The sequence below is a fragment of the Platichthys flesus genome, chromosome 22 (assembly GCF_949316205.1).
Source record: "Platichthys flesus chromosome 22, fPlaFle2.1, whole genome shotgun sequence".
In the NCBI taxonomy this organism is placed as follows: Eukaryota; Metazoa; Chordata; class Actinopteri; order Pleuronectiformes; family Pleuronectidae; genus Platichthys; species Platichthys flesus.
The window spans coordinates 3,022,770-3,046,865 of record NC_084966.1 but is presented as its reverse complement, the minus strand read 5'-3'; the positions used below and the strand labels follow the sequence as shown (position 1 = coordinate 3,046,865).

The following is a 24,096-nucleotide window of genomic DNA, read 5'->3' as shown; positions in this document are numbered from 1 at the left end:
TCAGCTCACAGCAGACTGTACTGGGTGAAACATTTTCCTGATTAAAACAACCCACAACGGGAGTTCAAACCTAATTCAACCTGATGTTAATCTGATGCAACATGCTGTGATTGGCCTGCTGTCTGGTTTGATGCTCCGCCATGTGCTCATCAGTCAATCACCTGCTGAACCTAATCACACAGTTCCTGAATCATTTAATCTCACATCAATGTAGGAACTGGATGAAAGTTACAACTTGTTACGCTTATTAAAGAATTCTGGCCCCCAATCGCGCCCCTTTGGATCAATATAACAGAGTTTAAAAAATCTCAGTTTTTTTTCTTGGATGCTACAAAAAGCACAAATCACAAACTGGCACCCACCTTCCCGTTTCCCGATTCCCCGGAACACATGCAGCAAGCAGTAGATCCAGCTTCCTCTCCAGCTGGCAGCCCGCCTCACACCAGACCACGCCAAGTGGAGAGCGCTCAACAGGCTTTTCCATATGAATCCCACAGAGAAGACAAATCCAGCAGATGGTTGACAAGTTCCTGCTCAGACCTGAAACATTAGAGGTTTGCACTTCCTGTAACACGCCTGTATCAGCAAAGAAACAGAACCAGATTAGAAAACATGTCAAGCACATTCCTTGAAAAAGAAGAATGTGCAAGGAAAGCAAAACTAGAAAGAACATTATTTGGCTATCCTTCAACAGCATTTTTGTCTGTTTCACATTTTGATCAAATATTTATAGCGATTAAAATGAAGAATTCTTTATTTGAAAGTGCTTTGGCCTCATTTCTTGTCTGAAGTAACTGACAGTTGTGTTTCAGCGCAGCGAATCAGGGGGATATGATGTCAAATATGGAGAAGCCTGCTTTGATTCTGTGATCGGTACGTTTAGTAATAGGTATTGAATTCTTTGTTGAGGTGTGTGGGAGTACATGTGAGAACAACAGTGAGGTTTAGAGGTAAGTATTTAATAAGGCAGTTTTGCTTCTGGCACACTGAAGCTCAAGATTGTGTCAAAACTAATCCAAAGGTTTAAAAATCCAGTAATGATGATAATGGATTAAGCTGCCTGTGCCAGCAGGAGCTTCCCCCAAGCTGTGAAGGCCAGTGTGAGTGTGTTCGTCAGTTTGTTGGCAATGTGACATATGACCACATTCTAGGTCTATTTATACTGTTGTCGTACTGTGCAGACCGATGTACAGTCAGAATATCTTTGACTCTATGCACCTCTCTACCATGAGAGAACAGGCTGTTCTTCTTTTCCTTGGTGACAGGCTACATAGAAACCCGCCTGGATGTGAAATAACAGAAGCCAATGTACTTCACTGCATGTCTAGAGACTTGTCAGAGCCGAGGCACAGACCAGCAGTGCATAAATCCTTTCATGCTGACAGTGAGACGCATGTGTACACACCTTGTGCCGTCTGTGCTGAAGTTAGTGTTATTGCGTCAGCTGCTGAGGGCCTCATGGTGCTGCAGAGCCAGGCGTGTTGTTACTCCGCACACATGGGCACAAACACTACAGGCACATCAAACCGTCCCTTCAGTGAGTTGTGTACCTGCCGCCAAGATGGACAACAAACACACAGTCACATATACATATATTTGTACTTTTTACACCCAGCAGCCAAATTGGATCAACAACGATTCTCATGTGGACACAAACAACTCTGATGCTTATTTCAAGTGAACTAATTAAGAGTTACAGGGCCACCGAAAAACATGAAGATGTATCAAGTACACAAAGTGTCATGTGACATGTGTGCAACAAGAACAACGTGTCTGAGAAAGTCTAAAGTGCTTGTGACCTGTGAGTGTGATGCTGAGTGAGGCTGGGAACTCAGCTGGGTTGTTGAAGGGACCAGTGACGGAGGCATGGGAGCGAATCTTGGATGAGATGCCAAGAGGCTCCTCGCTCTCCGGATTAAGGCCACGCCCACTCAACAACACACACAATTTTGGCGACTTAAAGAAGAACAGAGAGAGATTAACACACACAGAGGTGGCCAGAGGGAGAGCAATGAAGTAAGAAATGAGAAAGCATGATGGGAATACAGAGGAGGGGGGGGACAAAGACAGGGTGTAAACAATAGATAAAACTTGGGAGGAAAAAAACTGTGGTGAGAATTCAGTTTCACTCTGAACCATGAATCACATTTTACATTCATGCCATTTTAGAAAATATTCTACAAATGTACTGTAGACAATAATCATGATGACATTTTCCGTATAAGTTGTTATCTCTATCCAGGTGTTAATGGTTTGTATCACTCTGCTCTTCAGTCTCATGTGCATTCAAAAATTGCCATGGGGACAAAAGAGACGGATAAACACACACATGCTCAAGAAAACAAAATACCTCATTATCTCTACTGAGCAACACACAGCTTTCCATGCGAGTGACTAAGTGAACTGAATAAATCATCTTAAGGCTGAAATCTCCAGCAAATACAATTAATCATCCACCGAACTTCAACAATTATCAAATGGTCAAAGGGTGATAGTGAGTATGTGTGCAAACAGCAGGTTGATATTTTCTGGGGCCACTATTAGATAAACTCGGCTCCGGAGTAAAAATCTGGTCCATCTACATCTCCTGCATCCTCCATCATCCATCTCCTGCATCCAAGAGTATAGACCAAACCCATGGACCTCCTCGACTGGAAACCAGACCGTGGTTTGGTGGCTGGGGACCTCAGGTGGAGTCCCGGTGGTCTGTCCTGGAGACACCATGGTTGTCCAGTAATGGATTACTGGCCGTGGTCTCAGCTGTTCAGGCCGAGGCCTTATCTGGAGGCCTTCTTCTCCAGCACTGGATCTCTAAAATGAGACAGTGCCGGTTTGGAGTCTGTGTATTTCTGACAGGTTGGGATCACAACCGGCACTGACTTGGTAAGCATACTGACTGAGGCCAGGTCAGGAGTGTCCTCTACAGTAATTTCTCCAAATGGCATATTGAATTCGACCACAATATTCAGATTACTATCAAAGAAGTTTAAATAAAACAGCAAATCGTCACATTTAAGTCGATGAAAGTAGAAACTGTTTGGAGATTTGTTTTGAAAACTTTAATTTATTTGATTTCAACGAGAGCACAAACATCAAGTTGACAAGTTGAGTGTGAGTGTCCACCAGAATAAACCTCCTCAGTAACAGCGTGGCTCATTCACATCAACTCCTTCTACCTTGAGACTGAGACATCCTGGCTGTAGCTGAGGACATCCAGATGGTTTTACAAGGTCTTCCCAGCAGGGTCATATGATACCTCATGGTCCACAGGCAGGGGGCGCGCTCCCACTCCTCGGAGGGTAAACACATGCTCAGCTCCATCACAGTCATTCTGTAAGGACAGCTTGCCCTGCAGGGGAAAGGAGAAGGGACAGGCTGTCAAACACACACACAGTGCAGCTTGTCTCTTTCTAAGCCCCGCCTCCTTTCGATTCTACAGGAACCTGTCTGTCCACTGTCCCTGGGGCTGAATATAAGTCTCCCTGTCCATGGTATTGAACTGGGAGGACGGCCCCGTGTACAGTCGGTGTGTTTCCTGTTTATCTCACCTGTGTTACCTGTTGTTTCTTCTTCTTCTCCCGTCACTCAAGTGTTCAAATGGAAGTTGCGAGCAAGAGACATTTGAAGCGGTGGAGGTGACAACGCTACCGTGGTCTGTGGCCGGGGGCGCATTACATTCATAGTGGTGACGCAATACATAGACAATGACTGGGAAACAGTTACGGACCGTTAAGGGAAAACAGGAAGTCTAGTTAAAATCGTCGGCCTCCAACTATATGTCATCAAATGCATTGGTGGTTCAGTGGTAGAATTCTCGCCTGCCACGCGGGAGGCCCGGGTTCGATTCCCGGCCAATGCAACAAACTTTTTTTCCCGTTTTGTACATGTAGACTTTGAGGAAAGCGCACACTCACTCATTCTCTATATAACTCTCCTCTTTTAAAAGCTTTTTCTTTGCCTTTGCCTTTTATTCATGACTGCATTTCTACTTGTGGTTCTTTTATTTCCATGTTCTGCTAATGAGGTTTGGGGTAGAAAGTAAAGAAATAAATACATACAAATTGAGAGAAATTAAGAAATGTCTGATTGGAAAAGCACGGGAAGATGACGCTTAAATAACCAGATATCACTTTAATAGCTGCACAGGCCCAGCAGTCTGCTGCTGTTTGAGGCATTGAGATAAGTGGTTGTACCTGAACGTTCCCAGGGAGGAAGGAATGAAGACTAATTAAAGGAAAGGCCAAATACAAGGGCTTGGCCGATGAGTGTTTTTGGCAGGGGATTTTCAAAGCAGGCTTTACCCAAATTGCTGCTGATGTTGCATTATCCTGAACACACACTCGTGCCTGCTGCACACTAGAAGGTTTTCAAATTGTTTTCATTGTTTTAATTGTGAGAACGCGCTCACTAGATCCAGTCGAGACGCGGGACGTCACATTTCAAGGATTTCTGAGATTCCAGAGACTTAGGAACTGAGAGTAACTTGCATGATCCCCTAGTGTGCAGCGGGACTCAATTCTGTAAAGATTTCCTGTCATTAATTACAGTGTTTGTAAAACTAGAAAGGTTAATATTGCGAAGGTGACAAAGGACAAGAGGACACAATTAAAAAAGAGTATTACCATGAAGACACTTTGTGCAGAAGGGTGAAAGGAGAGGGGGTAGCAGGCTTTTGTCCCAGCAGGTACATTCAAAACCTTTGGACCACAGAATCCTTCACCGCACACCTCAGCTTGCATGTTCCAGTCCTGCTGGGTCTCATTGTGCTGTGGGTAGACACACACAGGCCTGATAATCGGACCTGAGCCTTCAGCATCCGGTAAATTACAAAAACTAGACACACAACATTATAACATCACTAAAATGTTTCTGTTAGTGTCAGTCAAGGCAGACATATGGCAACCATGCCTTCTGGTTGATGTGCGAATATTCAGCCATGCTTGGAAGTAATATTTAAAAGCATTCATTATTAATCAAATGCTTTTAGGTGACCTCTTAAGTCCTTACCACTGGTATGTCTTGTGTGACTGAACAGTGAGCAAGCGAACTGAAGTCCACGTGATTGGGTTCTCCCTGTGGTCACAAATTATATTTTTTTTGTGACATTGATCATAAATCCAGGCAGCAAGCAGCAATCCAGCATTCATTGACAGGTTTATTCATCTGGTGTGGTATAGACCTTTGAGGTAACCAGTGCCTCCAGCATGTAGACCCTGATATCACGAGAAGTCTTCAGGACCACCTGACATGTGAATTGTCCCACACGGTCGGCCTGGAACCGCCATGGAATGTCCACATAGTCACAATCTGTTGAATAAAGGGAGGAGACGATATTCAAAGGAGGGGAAACAGTGGACAATCATTGCAGGAGAGTTTACTTTGATTTTCAGACATGGACTCTGGAAAATTGGTTCATTTTCTGAACACTTAAGGGGCTGGCAGGAAGAGTTCCAGACCCAATTTCTGGTGTGTGTACGTACCTGCAGGATCCTCCCATGGTACATTGGTGTCCTCCTTTATAGGTATTTGAACAGTACTGGGTAAAGTGAAGTACTGTGGCAAAGAAACCTCAACACTATATGTAACCACTTTACATTGGTCAGTACCACTCAACAGCTGGGCCTGACAGAAAACAAGAGAGGAGAGGAGGTATACAACAAAATTAATGGAGACAACAAAGAAAACATTTGTGAAAGTCACCCTGTCTACCTTACACCAACCAACCAATCTGCTGTTTATCCCCCCACCTGCTTTCCAAAGAGCGTCTGTGTGTGTAGCTGTTGATGGGAGAGCTTGCGTATGGCTGTAGATGCCCTCACAGTGCTACTGTCCAACGTGTGTGTCAGCATCCGCCGCCTGTGCTCCTCTGCGCTCATGCTTTGCTGACCCCAGATGGCCAGAGCTCGCTCCCAGGCCACATTGATCAGCGGCACACGCACCATCTCCTCACACACCTGCTCCACTTTGCAGCGCAGGCTTAGCACTGATACACACACAGATAATGGTGGAGAAAAACATCAGTGTTTTGACTATCACTATCACATTTGCTCATATGTTGCCAAGATTTAAACAAAACAGAAAACTACATTTCCCCTGAAGAAAATCTATACGAAGGATGTTACAAGATGTTCACTTTTTGGGTCATTTATATTAAATTCTTCAACGTTTAAATGATTGAAATATAAGTGTTGGTTTAATGTTGAGAGGATTTTATAATGTTATAGGGTTAATAGACATAGTATGTGTGAGAGGCTCCTACCAGATTTGCTGGTGATAAAGACTATGTTTGAAGTTGGCCTGGCAGTGAGCGGGGAAGGAAGAGGCAATTCTGCTGTGGCCTTCACAATATAGACCATGTCGCCTACCTAGAAACACAAACACAAACACAAACACAAACACACACACACACACAAACACACACACACACACACACACACGTGATAGTGAATAAATGATGGCCAACATATCATGGTTTTGTCCCCAATTGGCCAAACCATGCCAATTCACTGTTATTCAGTGTCAATTGAAAGAAGACCCTGACAATGACAGACAGTCACACTGACCTGTGGGCAGACTAGCAGCACAGAGCCGTACTTGGTGCCTGGTAAGAGGGGCAGGTAGTGGATGTCCAGAGTGTGTGTTTGGCCTGACTTCAGACAAACGCTCCCCTCTGCACTCAGGAAGTCACTGCTTTCACCATCTGGGTGTACACGCAATATATAACGACAAATCAGACATGGTAAAAACATTCAATCACAAATATAGACATTCATTTGAGTTGCACATGGTACAGAGCATGTGTGCATCTTTGTGTTGGTACTCACTGAAAGCTGAGGGGTTCCCTTCCACATCCTCCACACAGCTCATGTCTGAAGCTGTCTTCTTGATCCTGAAGGTGAGAGCAGGAGGAAAGAAAAATAAAAACCCATTGTATACGTCATACACAGATGACCTACTTCAAATCCTCATCGTCAACTCCTGATTAGAAAGAGGAGCTGCAATGTCCTGGTTTGAAGAGGACTCATGACGAGAGAAGCATAACAACGAGCTAAACTGAAGGACAAGCCAGGAGCAGCCTCTGAGTTTCCTTCACTGTCTGAAGCAGCGACTGCCAGAAGAAGCTTTAGATTGTGTAAGTTCTTGTAAAAAAACTTCTACTATATCCATTGTGGAAAGTCTGACAGTTGCTAGCTTGTATTCTGTATGGTTGTGCTCCTTATATCATGGTCTTGCCACACTTCAATGTCAAAAGCTAAAGTAATTCTGCAAGATGTTTTTATCTGTGAGGCTTACATTTTAATTACTGTCAACAAATCAGAGGGAGAGAAGGAAACCAACAAGGAATTGATTCTACAAACAAGTGTTGTGTGTGTATGTAACGCCTGATGTATCCTCATCTGTGCTGTAGAGCTGCATTGTTAAAAAACGATTAAAAAGGCATCAGTGAGCCACACCAGTGCACTGCGTGACATGTCCCTCATAAGCATGGACACAAAGGCTGTAATTCATCTCACTTAAATCACACATACACTTCCTGATACCACAAACACTCACTAGAGTGCAGCTGAAAATTGTCTGGAATAAATGATAAAAACTCTGACCAGCTGTTTTTAAACCTAACTACATATTATATATACATATATACCACCCACAGATTTCCAATTTGTATTGCAATTTAAGATGTTAAGTCAAGTTCAGCTGTGTGAGTGTGTGTGTGTCTGTGTCTGTGTGTATGTGTTAGTGTGTTTGTGTGTGTGTGTGTGTGTGTTTTTGTGTGTGTGTGTGTGTTTGTGTGTGTGTGTGTGTGTGTGTGTGTGTGTGTGTGTGCTTGTCATACTGGGCTGTGGAGGAGGCCTGTTGAATGAAGCTTTCTTTTTCCTTTTCAGGCTCCAGGGGGTTGAACGTGGACTCCACCAGCACCACCCTAACACACATATTGCATGCATCATTGTACAGGGGAAGTGGCAAACATATACAGTGTAAACAGCGTCAACCCTGTATAAACAAATCCAAGGCAGTTAGATGTAAGCTGGATCTACTTATCTACTGAACACATGTGTGTCTGACACCAACCTGAACTCAGCGTCCTTATTGAAAGGATTGGTTATCAGCAGTTGGACCACTCTGGGCTCATAGCATGGTGACACACACATGACCGTTTTCTAAGGGCAGGAGACAGAAGCAGACAATTTGTCATTTAATTATATCCCTATGTATGAAGAATAAGTCCTCTGGTGGGTGTAATATATTTAAAGTATGATATCTGCTGACAAACACAGATATGCTAGTGAGTGACTTAGTCAGACAGAGAGGCTGTTAGCAAGATATCCACACATCATTAATATTTAACCATAGGATGACAGTCAATCCAGCCCTTTGGTTGAGTGTACTCACTGTGGGTGTGATGTGACGGACATGAGTTTTTAATTTGAAGGCGAGAGTGGTGGCACTCAGACCAGAAGTCGAGGTGGAGATGAGCAGCAGGACGGCCTCCATGGGCTGCAGGAAGGAGCAGCGATACTGGACCGTCAGGTCAGCGCTCGTCCTGTGAAAACAACGACTCTGCTTATTAAGCAAATAAAAGTTATAAAACTCAACTCTACCTGTCCTAAAAAGCAGTGTGTCAGAGGGTAAAACTTGGATTCCAAAATGGGACATGGGCTAATTTCATATCAAGGCCTCACCTGAGGAGGCATTTTAATGAGCTACAGTACAGTCCAAAGGCAAAAACACAAATATATATTTTGACCTCTAAGTAGAAGTTGAGGAGGGTTTTCCTTTGCAGGCCACCAGTCTGCCTAAAACAAGTTATTTAGGAAGTACAGATGCAAAGACAGCACTTCTCAATTACAATACAAGTTTTAGTAAAGTATCTGTTATTGGTGCCAACTACAAAGGAATGCAAGAGTTTCAGAATTTCTATTTTATTGCATTAGACTTATTATGCTTTAACCTGGAATAAATACTGTAGACTGTAGGTGACTTGAGGTGTGGTGTGGTGTTGTATGGTGTGGTACAGTGTGTCAAGTACGGTATAGGACAGAATGTTATAATATGGTACAATGTGACATACTTTGGAAGAATGCTGACAGTAGATCCATCTGGCAGGCAGAAGAGATGGGCATCCTCTCCTAAAATGAGGGCCTGGTATCTGACAGGCTTAGAGGATGGGCTTTTCAGTCGAACCTGCAGGACGGACAGAGACAGAAACAGTATCACACAGACAACCCAGACACAGGTGTATACAACTGCAGCAGGCAGACAAACCCTGCTGTCAGAAAACACTACTACAATGAAATGTGACAAACTGACTGATCTATCTTTGCTCGTGTGTAATGTGGCTGACAACATAGATCATTAACTAGATGTTTATTTGTCTGTGTTTGTAATCCTGTGTGGATGAGTCCATAATCCTTTTAATGTGTGACTCTAATCCAATCATTGTGTGCCTGTGCGTGTCTGTGTGTGTGTGTGTGTGTGTGTGTGCGTGTGTGTGTGTGTCTGTGTGTGTGTCTGTGTGTGTCTGTGTGTTACCTGCTTGCTGAAGGTGCTGTGCAGGCTTCCTGAGAGAGTGATAGTGTTCAGTGGCAGGTACTGAGGCAGCCTCTCATACAGGTGAACGCACAACATTAACATCTGCACTGGATTCGGATCTGACAAATCTGTGGGCTGAATGCACATACACACACACACACACACATACAGGGACAGTCACAACAGGAAGTGATGCATAATGTTTCCATTATCATGAGGATATATTCATGATAAAGTCATGATGTATTCAATAATGATGGTAATTGATGCAGTAATAGTTAAATTTCTCTGCCAATATAATTATTATATTTATTGATAATTAATGAGAACTGAATACATTAAAGGATTTAGATCAATTACATCATGTAAATCTGTGTTTAAAACGCATGTGCACTATCTGTACATACACAACAATGATGTGATTTATAAATGTTACTTATACAACATGTTAAATACTATCTACTCAAAGTGGTGGTTTCTAAACTTCCTATAGGAGAAAGTTCTGGTTTATGTTATAGGAATTCATTGCTTCTGTTTTTTGGTGTATTCAGAGTACTCATATATGTGAAATGGATGCAGATACGTGAGGAAGCAACATTGTAGAAATCACTCTAATTTAAGCATGAAAACACATTTGAAGAGGAGCAGCCTATTCTTACTCATGTAAACCTCCTTAATGTTTAAATGGGTAAACCTGGATTAACTGGTAATCTCACATTCCTCTGGTTTTTACCTGTATATCTATGTTGAGAGAAAGAACAGTTAAGGACTGGACCAGTATGAGGTTGTTGTGCAGGATCTGCTCCAGGCTGCTTGGGGTGGTGTACATCCTCTGGAAGTGGCTGTAGATCTAATTAGAAATATAATTGGTAATTAAGAAATATTAACAAGGCTCATCTGTGGTTTGTCTTTCAATTGGATGAGCACGCTAGATTCTCTCTCACTCTGTTTCTGTCACAGACGGCTCAGCAGTAACGTGTGTGACTAGATTGCGAATTGAATTGTCTTATCAGAGTTCAAAGATAATTTGGGAATTTTGTTGAAATCGTACTTGTCAAACACTTCAGCAAAACACATCTACTGGCTAATTACACTACTAAATATTCAGAGGCGGCTTCACTCCCCCACACACATTTATAGACACACACATGCACACAGTCTGGTGATTTGCATGATAAGAAGCTTCCCTAATCACAGTGCCACTTAACAGGCATTAACCACCATCCCTCTCTGACTCACAGACACACAAAAATGGTCTTCACACACACACACACACACACGCACACACACACATGCTCACACACTGACCAGATAAGGACAGTAAGCAGCAAGCAGAGCTGCGAGCACCAGTCCATCTGTCAGGTCCAGGTCAAAATTCACTATCCAGCGTGCTGAAGGGACGCCACCTGCCAATCATTAACAACAATGCAGACCACCATCAGCATCAACAAGTCCTGAAAATAAATTCTAACCTCAAGCTTTACAGGAAAATATTGTATTATTATTTTCCCTGTGATGAAGAAACACTTTAAAGCAACAGCGCCCTCTATAGCCACATGTGGGGATTCATTCTGTTTGGCTCTGATTAAGTGGTTTAATTGTGTATTGTATGTGCGTGGACCTATTTTGTCCTACCTGTACCCCAGACAGTTTTCCTCATGTTCTGGAAGTGCTTGTTGAGCCATGAGAGCAGCTGGAGCTCGCAGGCAGAATAGACATTACTGGACACTGGCTGTGAGTTGCCAGTTTGGATCCCATCTACATCTTCCTGGTTGAGAATTGTGTTCAGACCGCTCTCTGCCACACGACACAAGACTAACACCTGGGTGTGTGCAGAGGAATATTAAATAGTGGTATTAAACAAGACAGAGTCACTTTATATTCACAAGCACAGGCACATTCGTGAGCAGCAAAATGTCCTCAGGCTTCCATTAAATTGTTAGAGTTAAAACATTTCAAGTCAACTGCTTTTTTTTATTCAATTTTTGACTCAACCTTAATTTGACCATTAATACGTTTTCATTATTTCTGACAGCTACTGAGAAGGAAGCAAGAAAGACATAAATAAAGAGGAAATGGAAATATAAACCTATAGAAACATTTGAAGAGGGAAACTGCTGCTCTATTAGATTTATTGCAGTGGTGAGAAAAAATTGTAGAAACAGCAAAGGAACAATTACAGAAATTACAATTTAAAGAAAAATATCAAGTCATTTCCAAGAATAGATAAAAACAATACATAAAAGCTGGCGGTGAAAAATACAGAGAGTCAGATAAATGTTTTTCACCTTGTATATCTGCAGCAGCACATCCATCCAGGATCGTTTGCTCAGAGACTCATAGTCTACACTCCTGTAGTCCAGACCACGCTCTTCCTCATTCGACTGAGTAACACACACATATGGCAAGAGAAGCTGTAAATATACTTTGTGTGTGAAGGAAAGCGAGACACCACAAGTGAGAGTCTAAAAAAACAGATTTAACAGATATGTAATTTAGTTTGTGACTGAAAGGTTGTGAGTATTTATACCTGCTGGGAGCACCAGTGTTTAAAATCCTCCACGTCGAGCAAATACTCTGGTCTGATGTGCCAGAGAGAGGCCCCCTGCATCCTGAACACACAGTAACAACAAACAGAGGAATAGTGACCACGGTGTGAAGTAATTATCGTATATGTCATTAAGTCCTTTCCCGACATGGAACATTCTCCTGCTCTGTTCTTCATAACGTGTCTGTGACATTATTATTCCTTAAAATGTTGTTAAACTTGAAAAAAACCTTTGGGATATTTGAATTCAATGGTCTCTTTCACTCAATATGCAACATGCACGCTGTAACACATTTACTAAAAAAATGGAAGCCACACTTGTGACCCACACATGTGTAAGCAAGAGCCCTGCAGGACATCTGCAGTTTGAAGTCATTCTTCAAAGTTATCATTGGCAACATTTGCCCTCTAGTTTATTATGATGTTTCATTTTCACATTATTCTCTGAAGGTTTGACCTTGTTCTGCCGACAGTATTCAGTTTAGACTTGTTGTTAAACAGAAATATCACTAGGTAAGGTTTTGCTTTTCGACTTTTGCATGGACATGGCTCAGGCACTTATTCAAACACATTGTAGCAGTGTATCTGTGTGTGTGAAGCCTACCTGAGAAAAGAAAGCAAAGCTTCAAGGTGTTTTAACAGCTGATTGGTCCGCTGGTCTTTATCTGTAGAAAATGTCTCAGAGTGAAGAAGTCCAGGAATCTTTTTGCCATTCAGGTGAAGAAACATGTCCATCACTGACCTAGATGCAACAACACAACACAGTTATGACCCTATCTTGAATTTGAGCAAAGTTACAGACAGAACATTAACTATATCAGCCTCATACATGTAATATAACGATTAGAGCATCAACAACTGCTCAACTTGTTATCTATCTGCTTAAAGAGCGTGTACTGATAATTCAGCCCACACATACTCACCGGCAGTCTTTGTTTTGGCTGACGCGGTAAGTCCGTCCACTGGAAGAGTTCGTTTGAGTTTTTGACACAACTCTGTAGTGAGAGAGGAGCAATGTCTGATTAAAGTGATAGACAAACAGAAAGGAAACATGGTAAGAGACAGGTGGAGAACTAATCGGTAATTAAAATGTGTCCCCTGAGCAAATCTAGACCTTCTGAGAGAGTGTGGCACAGAGATAGGATGTGTTCCGTTGGGCCAGCCAAAGCGACTGAACCACCTCTCCACAGCCACTAATACATTCTGGTGATAGAGCCCTTCGTCTGAGTTGGCATTAGGGAATTGCGGGACGCCGGGATTGTCCAGGGTCTGTCTCTCTGGAGCTACTTCTTCATCCCTGCTGCTCCGACCACTCACACTGTCACTGCCTGGAAAAGAGTCTGATGAGGACAGTGACACACACTGTTGAGGGATGCATTCAAACAATTATAAACACACAAATATGTGGTGAATTTATTTTTGTACCTAATTCTGAGCTCTTGTTAGTTGAGCTGTTGTGGTCAAATGTGGAGGAGGATGACAAAAGGCCAGAAGCAGGACTTGGTGTTTGATAGCGCTGAAGGATCGCCTCCTCAGCTTTGGCTCCTACATGACAGTCACACAATAATAAATTATGACAACATGTTCACAGATTGATTTTGAAGCTGTTTGGGTGATACGTTCTACTTCTTCAGTTTGTTTTCTAACCACTGTATGTACATGGTGCAGGTATTTGTGTCTGTGGATATTATACAGTTACCAGTCTTGACAACTATCTGTTGCTCTGAGCGGTGCAGGGCCATGTAGGGCCAGACGGTCAGGACACAGTTGTCAGCGATTGCGCTCAACTTAACCTTAAACCTTTTGGGAGGGAGGCAGAGTTAAGGGCAAAAGGGAGTATTAGTAAGTAAGTATTTATATCAAGTCTGTTCTAGGGTATGATGTAGATGTGAACGGACATGACAAGGACAGGACTGAAGGTTTTCTAGTGAGGCCCCAAATCGTTATCATTCATCCCACTTGACATTTTCAGGACCAAACCCAGATAATGGCTTTGTTAGACACCGAGAAACTAATGTGTTTTCAAACTAAATGTTCAGAGCCAAACTCTGATGGAATGAAAAACCAGAAGCCCTCCCCATGTACTCATTTGCCCAACCCCTGACAGACAGATAGAGGCACAAAGCGACAAGAGAAGAAGATGTGAGGAGCGGTGTTATTAAATAGCTACCTGTTGTTGAAGTGCTGTTCAGTGAATGTGATATTTGTGCCGAGGGAAAGAGGAACAGCAGAAGAGCAGGACACAGTGCAAGTCAGACAGGTCACATTGGCTTCCTGGCTTCCAACACCTATTGGATGGCTCTGTACAGAAACAAATAGAAAAGTGAGTGAATTTCTGTTACACATGTCTACTTTTTCCAGTTTTAGTCATTTGATCACAGGATGGATTCAGTGACAGATTGGGTTTCACTCACACTGTTACAGAAACGGATCTTATAGCACAATCCTACGACTATTGCCTTGGAAATGCACAATTGTAACAAGATATGGAAACTAGAGGAAGCTACTTTTTAAGTGAAACTCAAACCCTAGACATCTTAAGAAGTAAATTCATTTTTCCACTCAAAGGACCCTTTACCTGGTCCTGTTTTTGGACAAGGAGGCAGTTCCCCTCAGGAAACATGACAGTGACATGCTGCATCTTTGTCCCATTCTCCAGTTCCATCTCATCCACTTCAGCTGATATCCTGGTCCCACTTCAAACATACAAAGAAAGAGATGGATACAACAACAGAAAGTAGATATAACTGTGTTTGAACCTTTTGCATATTGCTTGTTTGTTCTTTTCTTGAGTGTGTAAACAGTGTTTTCTTGAGAAGAAAAAAAGATCTTTATGCATGAAGCGTTCTCATTTCAGTCATCCGGATCTGGGTCAGAAAATGCTGCCAGAACTGTAAAATGACTGCCAGATTTCTGTCCACTCTGAAAGCCGAACAACAATGGAGCCGCATAGGAATGGGGATTAGCTTGTTGGCTTTTAAAGGAAGCAAAATCCAACACGAGTAGAGACCTGCCAGTTAATGAGTCCTGGCCTGATTGATAAAAATCCCACTGAAATGAATAATGCAGTGAGATAATCAGTGTCTCTTTTTCGCTCTGCATTCATTTAGCGTAGCTCCAATGACTTGTCACAGCTGGTAAACTGCCACACGCTCGGAGAATGTAAATACAATATAAATATATCATTGTTGTCAGCTTACCCAAAGAGCTGACAACTACATCTGTGATTGTTCTCTCTGTGTCACAATCCAAATTATTAAAACTTAATAGGAATTAATTAAACTGTGGATCAGATCTTAGGAGACAACTGTGTGTGTGAACTAACCTTGGATATCCCACAGCCACTAGGGTGAGTTTGGCTGTTGCATTGGTTTCCAGGGGTACTGGACAAAGCAGGATTTGAGGGGGGTGGAAGGTGATACTGGGAACCTGGACAGAAATAGTGATGGCCAGCTCTCGGTAGGGCTGACGTTCCTTCTCTTCTTCCACCCTCTCTCCATCCTTATCTCCCAAGTACAGAGGGAGGGACAGTTTGACTAGTCTGTCAGATGCTAGGAGAGAAAATATAAAAAGAAAGATGTTACCTGAATGTAACTCCAGGTCTTTAAATACATGTGTAATCCACCGTCATGCAAAAGTCCTTCAACACATTTGCATCTGGCTTTGAGGTTGGTATTCAACAATGATCATGGTACACTCAATGAAGCTGTGACATATGTTGTTTATTATCCAGGTTTCCCTCTGACGAGTGTGTGGGAAGAGGGGTCAGCATGTGTGTGAGAGAAAAAAATGTTTTGATCCAATTATGCAAGTGTGAGATCGGAGAGGGCAGCAGGAGACCAAGTGATCCATCATGATGTGTGAGTCTAACCATTTCTCACCTGTTCTGAGCGCCTCAGGCCTGATGCTGACCTCAACGCAGATGGACTGGCTGGGCCCCAGACGGCCGGATGATGGAGTCACCGTACATAACTCACACTCCCTTCTGTCCTCAGTTGGTGCTGCGATTCCACTGCAGTCAAACCACCAGTGCAACTGCTTACTGGTGACACCACACCAAATCACACTCTCTTCACTCACTGCTTTCAGCTCCACTGTCTGGAACATGGCAGAGAGATGTAACACAATCAGAAAAAGAAGAAAATCGTTATAGAATTATAAATATAGCAGATTAGAGCCAAATTGTGGGAAAAATAATTGATCAAGAAATTAATCGATAATAGAAAATAATTGTTGATTGCAGCTGTACTTAATGGTTAATGAGAGAAGATGAAAAGAACGAATGTGAAAATGAATGAAAGAAACCCAGTAAGAAAACCGAAGTTCATAGTACCTTAGTATGAACTTCACTCTGTGATGCCCAAGGCTCCACGTGGAACTGTAGGCTTGACGGGGACATTTCCAGGGGAGCACACAGCACTAAAAACATTTTTAAAAGGGAAACAAAAACATTATGTTACTGCACAAACCTAATTCCATGTGTGAAATGTGTTCTATACGTATACAATGTAACCACATTTGAGTTGTGACTATGTTTCATTCCAGCAGAATACAATACAGTATCACTAACAAACACTTAACTCCAACTCCACATGAATGAGCCCCACCTGTGGCCTGTATGCACGGGGACCGTTGTGCTGCCATGTTGACAGAGCGGCTGTGTGGCTGGACCATGTGCTTCCAGCTGACAGCTGACAGAGAGGAGAAGGTGGAAGCGGAGGACGGAGTAGGGAAGGGAGACAGAGGACCAATGGGCCATCTCACTCCGTTGACCATCACCGGCAGGTCGAAGTCGAAACTGGCTGCCTACAGGAAGACATTTCCATAAGTGTCTATCCTCTCTACCACCTGCTATTCTCAGATTACCACCTGTTTGAGATCCAATGTCATATTTGTACTTGTCATCACAATATGTCACCTGAACCGCATTTAGTCGTCTCTCCCTGCCCAAACTGCTAGGGGGGGGGGTGCAAGGGTAGCCAATGAATTATTAATGTCACAGGTTTAGTATATAAAAAAAGGAATTACAGAAAAACAGAGTGTTAGCGAAAATAACAAATAAACAGTTTTAATCTTGTGACAGTACAAACACCTTTTAAATTCTTTTTTAAAAACCCAAGAGCTCATTTTTGTAGGAAAAAAATAGGTGCTTGAAAGCATCAGCAACGTCGGTCCTAACAGTTGCAGACAGATTCTATCAGCTGTAGTTAGCCAAATCACTTCATTGCTTTTTAAACATCTTGCCAAAGGGCTGCAATTTCAAATTAACCATCTGGTTCACATTGGCTCGTGGTTTTTAAGGTAGGATTGGTCAATTGCTCATGGGGGGAGGCTTTAGGGGCAACTTGTGAAGGCTGCGAGTGCATTTAAACAGATTTTCTCCATCTTAAATCTATCTACTATAACTATTCTGGAGGATTTATATCAAGACATCACCTGTGTGGGTGAGAAGATAAGGGAGCAGTCCTTCGTCTGGTAGCCCTGCACTTCCATAACACTCACACCTGGCTCCTTGTCTGCTTGTAAAAATAAACAGAAGCATTCAAGCAAAATTCAGTTAACACAAGACACTATGCACTTTAATGTCACTAAACTATTTCTTATCTTCTAGTCACACCCCACAGGGACAGTCATGCAATAATATAATACTGTGTTTCGTTAACAAAACCCTCTTCATAAGAACATATTACCCAGACACCCCATGTGTTAACTCTGATCCTGTGCGAAATGCTGGACTGAGTGAGTAAATGCATACTGTGTGAGGGCTGAGGGAGCTGGAGGGAGAAGTCTGCATATGGTGACAGGTTGAAGGTGACCCGGGCTGCGGCTGATGAGCAGTTTGTCAGAGTGAAAGGAATCGCCCGCCGAGAACCAGCATGGACACCATGGAACTGGAAAAGGGACTAAATAGAGGGAGGGAGCGGCTGATATGATTAGATGAGGAAAAAACCTAGGGATTCCAAAGGTAAACCAAAGTGACATCATGGTATTAAAAAGTCTACGACCTCAAACATGCTCAACCTCAATATCAACAGGTTGAATCCCTCTTGATACATTATTTTGAAAATATCTGATAAGACTGAAATACTTTTTTTAATTAATTTGTGTAGTTATGAAAAAATGCCTGAGTATATCACCTGCTGATACAGACAAACTATAAATAATATATCAACACACAGACACTCACCACACTAATGTCAAGATTTGGAGGCTCCACTGATCCTCCCACCCTCAACTCAATGGACTTCATGCCCCTCAGAGCAATCTGTAATACACAACGATGCCTAATGTCAGGTGCTCTCTTCGTGACACACACACACACACACACAAACACACACACACACACACACACACACACACACACACACACACACACACACACAAATAAACACTGTTGTAATATAAAAAAAAGAAATTCCCTGGTGGGATTCTTGAGATATCTTGTTCACAACAATGGAAGGTGGGGAAGCATGATAAAGAGTCTTCACATCTTTGCATCTCTCTCTCACCTCCACTCTGGTGTCAAACCTGATGACAGAATCAGGGCTGAAGTGGATCTTGAGCACGGCTTGCCCCCGACTTGGCACCACGCCCTCATATGGACCCACAACCAGGCCTGGCAGAGGGCACACATCTAGCACCTGCCTCATACAGACAGAGGGAGATACTTGTTATTTCACAAATGTCATAAACAAGTACCTTTGTGGGTTGGTGTGTGTGTGTGTGCGTGTGTGTGTGTGTGTGTGGGCACCTGATAGTAGGCATGGCTCTGTCCAGTGTTGTGTAAGATGGCAGTTCTGACAGACTGCATGTTGAGAGGCACTGATCCAAACATCACCTGTGTTTCTGCCAGTTGGACACAAGTGGATTCAACCTGAGAGAATGGCATACATTTATATTACTGTCACATGTTATTGTTCTGTCATTTTACAAAACATGTGACAGCACACAAAGCAATTTTGGAACAGCCACGAAAGTTTATACTTGAAAAAGAGCTTGCAATGTGCATACCTCCGTTATAGTGTTATTCAAAACCTACAATAGTAAATAGGAGTAACTTATACAACGTTATCTTTCCAGTTCTAAGGACAGACCTTGGCAACACAGTGCAGGCGTTGTGTGTTGCCTTCGTGGACACACAGGTCAAAGTCTCCTTCTGCAGGGGAAGTGAAGGAGGGATGCCACACCACGTCACAGTCCAATTCCCTGTATGGCTCCACTGTACCTAAAGAGGATGAAATATATAATTGTCATATCAGTTCTAAAACATACGGGCAAACATTTCAATAAAAAACGGCAGTTACACACAATATTTTCTGTTGCTGAAATTTAGAAAAGAATTGCAGTAACACAGAGTGAACTGGTCGTACCTGTAGCTGGTCGAATAGAGAACAGGACGCCATTCTCTCTGACTATTGGTCTCCATGTGAATTCTGCGGCATGGTTACGATGGTTTCGAAGTGTAACTGAACTTCTATATCCTGACTGGGCAAGTAAGGGGGGGGCGGAACGGAGCACTAGCAGGTTGGTGGACAGTTCCAGAGCCAAGGGGACAACCTCAGCCTGGACTAGTATCTGACCGGGGTGCTGCTGGTTTACAGTGTAGGACACAGTTCTGGAATAAAGACATATACATATATAATCTACCTATAATGCATTGGAGCAGAATTCAATGATTTTCATGAAAGGAGAGTATATTGAGCTGCTTCCTCCTCCAACCTGTAAAATTGACCCAGCTTGTTGCACTGAAATTTCAGAGGTAAGGTGCTGTGGGAGCAGGGGGGCAGGACGTGGCAGAGGGGGGAGGAGCCCTGCAGCTCCGGACAGTCCATCTCCAGCTGCACCCAGACGTACACTGATAGATGATTGGTCAGCTCCAGCTTCTGAACACACATCGACTGCACACACACTTCACCAAAGTCCAAAGACAATGGGCCTAGTGAGAAAAAAGGTTTTGACCTGAAAATATTATTTGTAAAATAAATCCCCATGACGAGTGTGGTTGTTTTCATCTTCTCAGATTACATTTCTTACAGAGACAGAGTGAAAAAAAAGAACAAGACACAACAATACACTGATACACATCACTTGTTCCCAAGTTTTTGTTTAAATGAAATCTCCAACCTATGACAACTTGGTAGAATTCCTGAGCTGTCAGAGTCCTGCTGCAGTCTGCCACCTCCTGGCTGTTAGAGGGAACTGCACTCATTACTTCTGAGGCCTAGAGTGGATGCAAACGAAAAAAGAAAGGTTTGGCTTTTGCAAAGACATCTTACCTTGTGGAAAGGTGGACCTATCTGTTAACTAAAATCAGTTTGCGTGCTTTGACCTCACCTGATTTTTGAACTGCAGGGGGATGGATGTCTTTTTTCCTGGGCAGCTGCATTTGGTTTGTGGGAAAGCACAGCCGCTCTTAGGCTTGGTGTTTGAGATGTCACTGCTGTCAATGTCCCTGATATGAAGTTTTGGGGGAACAAGTCCTTGAGCAGGTACAATCCCGATGTCCACCTCCTGTAACATTTTTTCCTGCTGTCTAGCATCTCTAAAAAAAGATGAATGTCCAATTTCAATGGTCCATCTAACCACATATTCGAGTTTGATGCTACTGTTACATTAAGTAGATACACCGACCTCCTCTTTGTTCTCGACAGCCGTGTTTGCATGAGCCGTATGACGACGTCTGTGTAAATCTGTTGATTTCTCTGTCTCTGCTCCATCTCAGTGATCCCAGCCAAATCACCAGGCTGAACGCGAGGTGGCGAACGAGTTGTTTTAGTCACTGCTGGAATGGGTTAGTCAGAACATCAAGGTACATGTGGAAGATAAACCAATTAAACAGGATGTAAGCAGCTAAATAAACACACTCTCTTACTGATCAAAGAAACAAACATCATTTCTGTACATATTATATCTGCTCTTTTTTAGCGTAACTTTTAAAATCTATTTAGCCAAAACACGATTGAATTAACTTAAAACAAAACTTGAAGCATTCACCTGGATTAGGTTTGGGCACATTCTCACTGCAGCAGATAGCAGACAGCTGCAGAGCCACTGTGTGGAAGCTACGAAGCTTAAATTCAGTAACAGCCGTGTTGTCACTGCTCTGGTGAACATGACCTAAGACATCCAGCATCTGACACAGCTGGAAGCTCCCCTGCTGCCGCGCAGTGAAAGACAAAACTACCTCCTGGGGAATCAACAGAGACAAACACGTTTCCACATTCATTGCTCTGGTTGCATTTAGAAATACATAATCCAATGATTCAGTATCCTACCTGACTCTGCCCAGGGCCGATGGTGCCCCTGAAAGGTTCAGTGATGAAATGTGCTAACTTGCGGAAGTGAAAGTTGACGGGCAGTTCAGGGCAGAGGTTCTGCAGCACACACAGCAGGTCCACGTTTTGGCCCATCATACAGGGTGGGAAATCAAACCTTTGAGAGGGACTGGGTACCAGTGACACAGGCAGCCCAGAGCCGGTCACTGCCAGTTCCACACTATTGTTACCTACAGAGAAACAAAGAAAAGTTTACACAAAAGGGTAAAATATCAAATAAATAAAGACCAGGATAGAAATATAATTTTGACAACTTAAATAGTAAGTTAAATAATCAATTAAAAATATTTGTGATATGTATGTGTGTTTGTTTGTGTGGGTGTGTGTGTACCACTGTGGTGAGTGAAGCCATGTCTCCTCCCCACTGAGTCAAATAACAGGAACAGACAATAGTCCTGTCGTCTGTCTGAGCGATTGTGCTCCACTGTCGTCGGCCTGAAAGAAAGAGCGTGATAACTTTAAATACGCACGACTCCCCGCAGCTTTCACCACCTCCTCGTTAGTATAGTGGTCAGTATCCCCGCCTGTCACGCGGGAGACCGGGGTTCAATTCCCCGACGGGGAGAAACTTTTTTTTTTTTTTTTCCCACAAAGGATAATAAGTAATTATAAATGTAACCCCATTTACCTGATACGGAACGGACTGAAGCTCACGGCCACAGTGGTTGTGCCATGAGGTCCCAGTCGACCCTGGTGCGGTGCACACACCAACACTTGAGAGAAATCCTGCGCCGCTGGGTGGCGCTGTTCCTCTCTCTCAAACAGGGAGGGGTCTGTGCTCTTTCGGAGGTCGGTTCCCTACAAAGAATTCACTGTCAATGACTTGTTTTATTGCAGGATGTCTGCAAACTACTCAAATCAAATGCTTTGCTTTTTACGACCTAACAACTGTGCATAGACAGTTCAGTATGTGCATTCTATATGTAATGTGCAATCCTTTTACTCTTTATGTAATCTATTTACATGTATTATTTATATTGTATATGTTATTCTATTACCTTGTCTTTATATTGCATGTTTACCCCATTGTAGGACTAATAAAGGATCATTTTTACATTAAAATATTAAAAAAGATAGATTTCCTGTTGTGAATGACTAAAAACAGACTGTTTGACTTGAATTCCCAACCGTTGTGCAGATTGGTGGCAGCACTGTCTTAAACACTCACCACTTCAGTCCCAGCAGCAGTATCCTGAATAAGGCAGATCCAGTCACAGGCCTGTGGGCCATCGTTTCTCAGAAACACATTCTTCACACAGGACGTCCCATAATATAGAGGCCCAAACCGCAGACAGGAGAGTGAATCCCCCTGTCAGGCAGCAAAGCATCATACTTCAGAGAACTTTTTCATAAACTCTACTTGACGGGGAAGGTCATAAGGTAATCATTAATTTTAAAGATCATTGGAGTATCACATATTTCCATTGGATTACCTTCAGGTCACAGACCTCCAGCCGCTGATCCACCACTTCAGCCCTGATAGTCAGAGTTACAGCAGAGAAACTCTGGAGTTTTATCCTGGGACACAGAGAGCAAACAACTGTTACTCAGGATGGTTAATACTCCAATTAGAACAAACATATATATATATATGTAAAATATAATGAACAGTAGTGACATGGTATTTTTGTGTCCTTTCTGTTTATGTACTTTACAGTTAACAGATCTTTGTTGAACTAGAGTTAATATCTTACAGAGCCTTCTCATCAAATTGTCCGGGTCTGTCTGTGCGTAGTTCAACTTTTAACCACTGGGCGGCGCCTGCTGCAATGACTCCACTGAGGGGTGACAGTCTGATTGAAGGTTCTGCACTGTAATGCACTTGGAACACACCTACGACGCACACACACACACACACACACACACACACACACACACACACACAGTGTAAAACTAATCTCAATTCTGGCATTTGTGGAAATTTAAGTTCCAATTCATGGCAAAAGTAACGATGGCCTTTTACCTGGTTCTGATCCTTGATTGGTTATAGGATGGTGTTTGCTGATGATCTGCCTGCTGGCAGCAATACAACCAAAGTCTAATACCGAGTCTGTCAGGAGGGAGCAAGTCCTGGGAAACCTAGAGGTGTGGATACATTGGAGCTGAGTTGACGTGAAAATAGACAGCGAAATATGATTCACTGTCTCGTGGACTGTATGTTTGGTCCTAGTTACAAACGTATATGATACACAGTATGTCTAGACAGCCTACCCAAGCAATGGGACTTCAATGGTCTCCACATCATCTACATGGATCAGAAGGTAGTCTCTGACCACCTCCTCTTTCTCTGGAGTGAACTGCAGCAGGCCACTGACAGACTGACCAGGAGCCACAGTCACGGCTGTACTCGCTGCTGTGAACTTGAACAACTTCAGGAAAAAGAAGGATTTAAAAAAGGAGCGGAGGAGGACACATGATAAGATGAACACACACAGGGCAAGGTGAGCAAAGTCAATGAACAGTGGGTGAATTAAAGGAAAAACTTTACAGGATACTAACAGACTCTAGTTTGAAACATCAGACGCAGACACTTACCTTCCTAGCAGGCTTCTCGATGATGATCTTTTTCAGTCCTTTCCCAATGTTTGTGGCCGTTAGCGTTTTCTTGTAAACCCCCCCGACGCAAACATTGCTGAAGTCAACAAACGGCGGCTCAACTCGAACACTGCCTCCAGACAT

General features: G+C 42.9%; 1 protein-coding gene and 2 non-coding genes across 3 annotated transcripts; 2 read left to right on the top strand and 1 right to left on the bottom strand.

The window, feature by feature from the left end:
* Positions 1-157: 157 nt before the first annotated feature.
* LOC133933874 (cilia and flagella-associated protein 47-like) lies at positions 158-24,096 on the bottom strand. Its single transcript, XM_062381113.1, has 54 exons — positions 23,953-24,096; positions 23,629-23,786; positions 23,381-23,496; positions 23,112-23,250; positions 22,851-22,935; positions 22,586-22,726; positions 22,046-22,215; positions 21,749-21,852; positions 21,358-21,587; positions 21,077-21,269; positions 20,714-20,864; positions 20,417-20,624; positions 20,207-20,303; positions 19,802-20,018; positions 19,453-19,697; positions 19,177-19,307; positions 18,834-18,956; positions 18,592-18,723; positions 18,270-18,347; positions 17,838-17,985; positions 17,519-17,598; positions 16,690-16,888; positions 16,416-16,501; positions 15,964-16,180; positions 15,408-15,633; positions 14,661-14,778; positions 14,253-14,383; positions 13,782-13,882; positions 13,508-13,627; positions 13,197-13,422; positions 13,006-13,077; positions 12,687-12,824; positions 12,065-12,146; positions 11,823-11,918; positions 11,170-11,356; positions 10,835-10,940; positions 10,268-10,376; positions 9,535-9,669; positions 9,074-9,186; positions 8,395-8,545; positions 8,074-8,162; positions 7,838-7,924; positions 6,825-6,889; positions 6,564-6,700; positions 6,260-6,365; positions 5,748-5,983; positions 5,481-5,622; positions 5,180-5,307; positions 5,008-5,073; positions 4,623-4,766; positions 3,228-3,349; positions 1,800-1,930; positions 363-576; positions 158-170 (listed from the first exon to the last, which is right to left on the bottom strand). The coding sequence occupies exons 1-54, from the start codon at positions 24,094-24,096 to the stop codon at positions 158-160; spliced, it is 7,383 nt and encodes a 2,460-aa protein (XP_062237097.1).
* Positions 3,789-3,859, top strand: trnag-gcc (transfer RNA glycine (anticodon GCC)). Its single transcript has one exon. It is a non-coding gene; the product is annotated as a tRNA-Gly (tRNA).
* trnad-guc (transfer RNA aspartic acid (anticodon GUC)) lies at positions 21,911-21,982 on the top strand. The gene has a single exon. It is a non-coding gene; the product is annotated as a tRNA-Asp (tRNA).

Bases quoted from the DNA above. Each gene is read 5' to 3' on its own strand.
- LOC133933874 (XM_062381113.1), bottom strand. From the start codon at position 24,096: ATGTCTGGAGGCAGTGTTCGAGTTGAGCCGCCGTTTGTTGACTTCAGC. The intron at 14,384-14,660 runs GTAAAGGGTCCT...GTTTCTGTACAG, and splicing joins TTGTCCAAAAACAGGACCAG to AGCCATCCAATAGGTGTTGG. The intron at 13,078-13,196 runs GTCTAGATTTGC...CTCTCACTACAG, and splicing joins GTGCCACACTCTCTCAGAAG to AGTTGTGTCAAAAACTCAAA.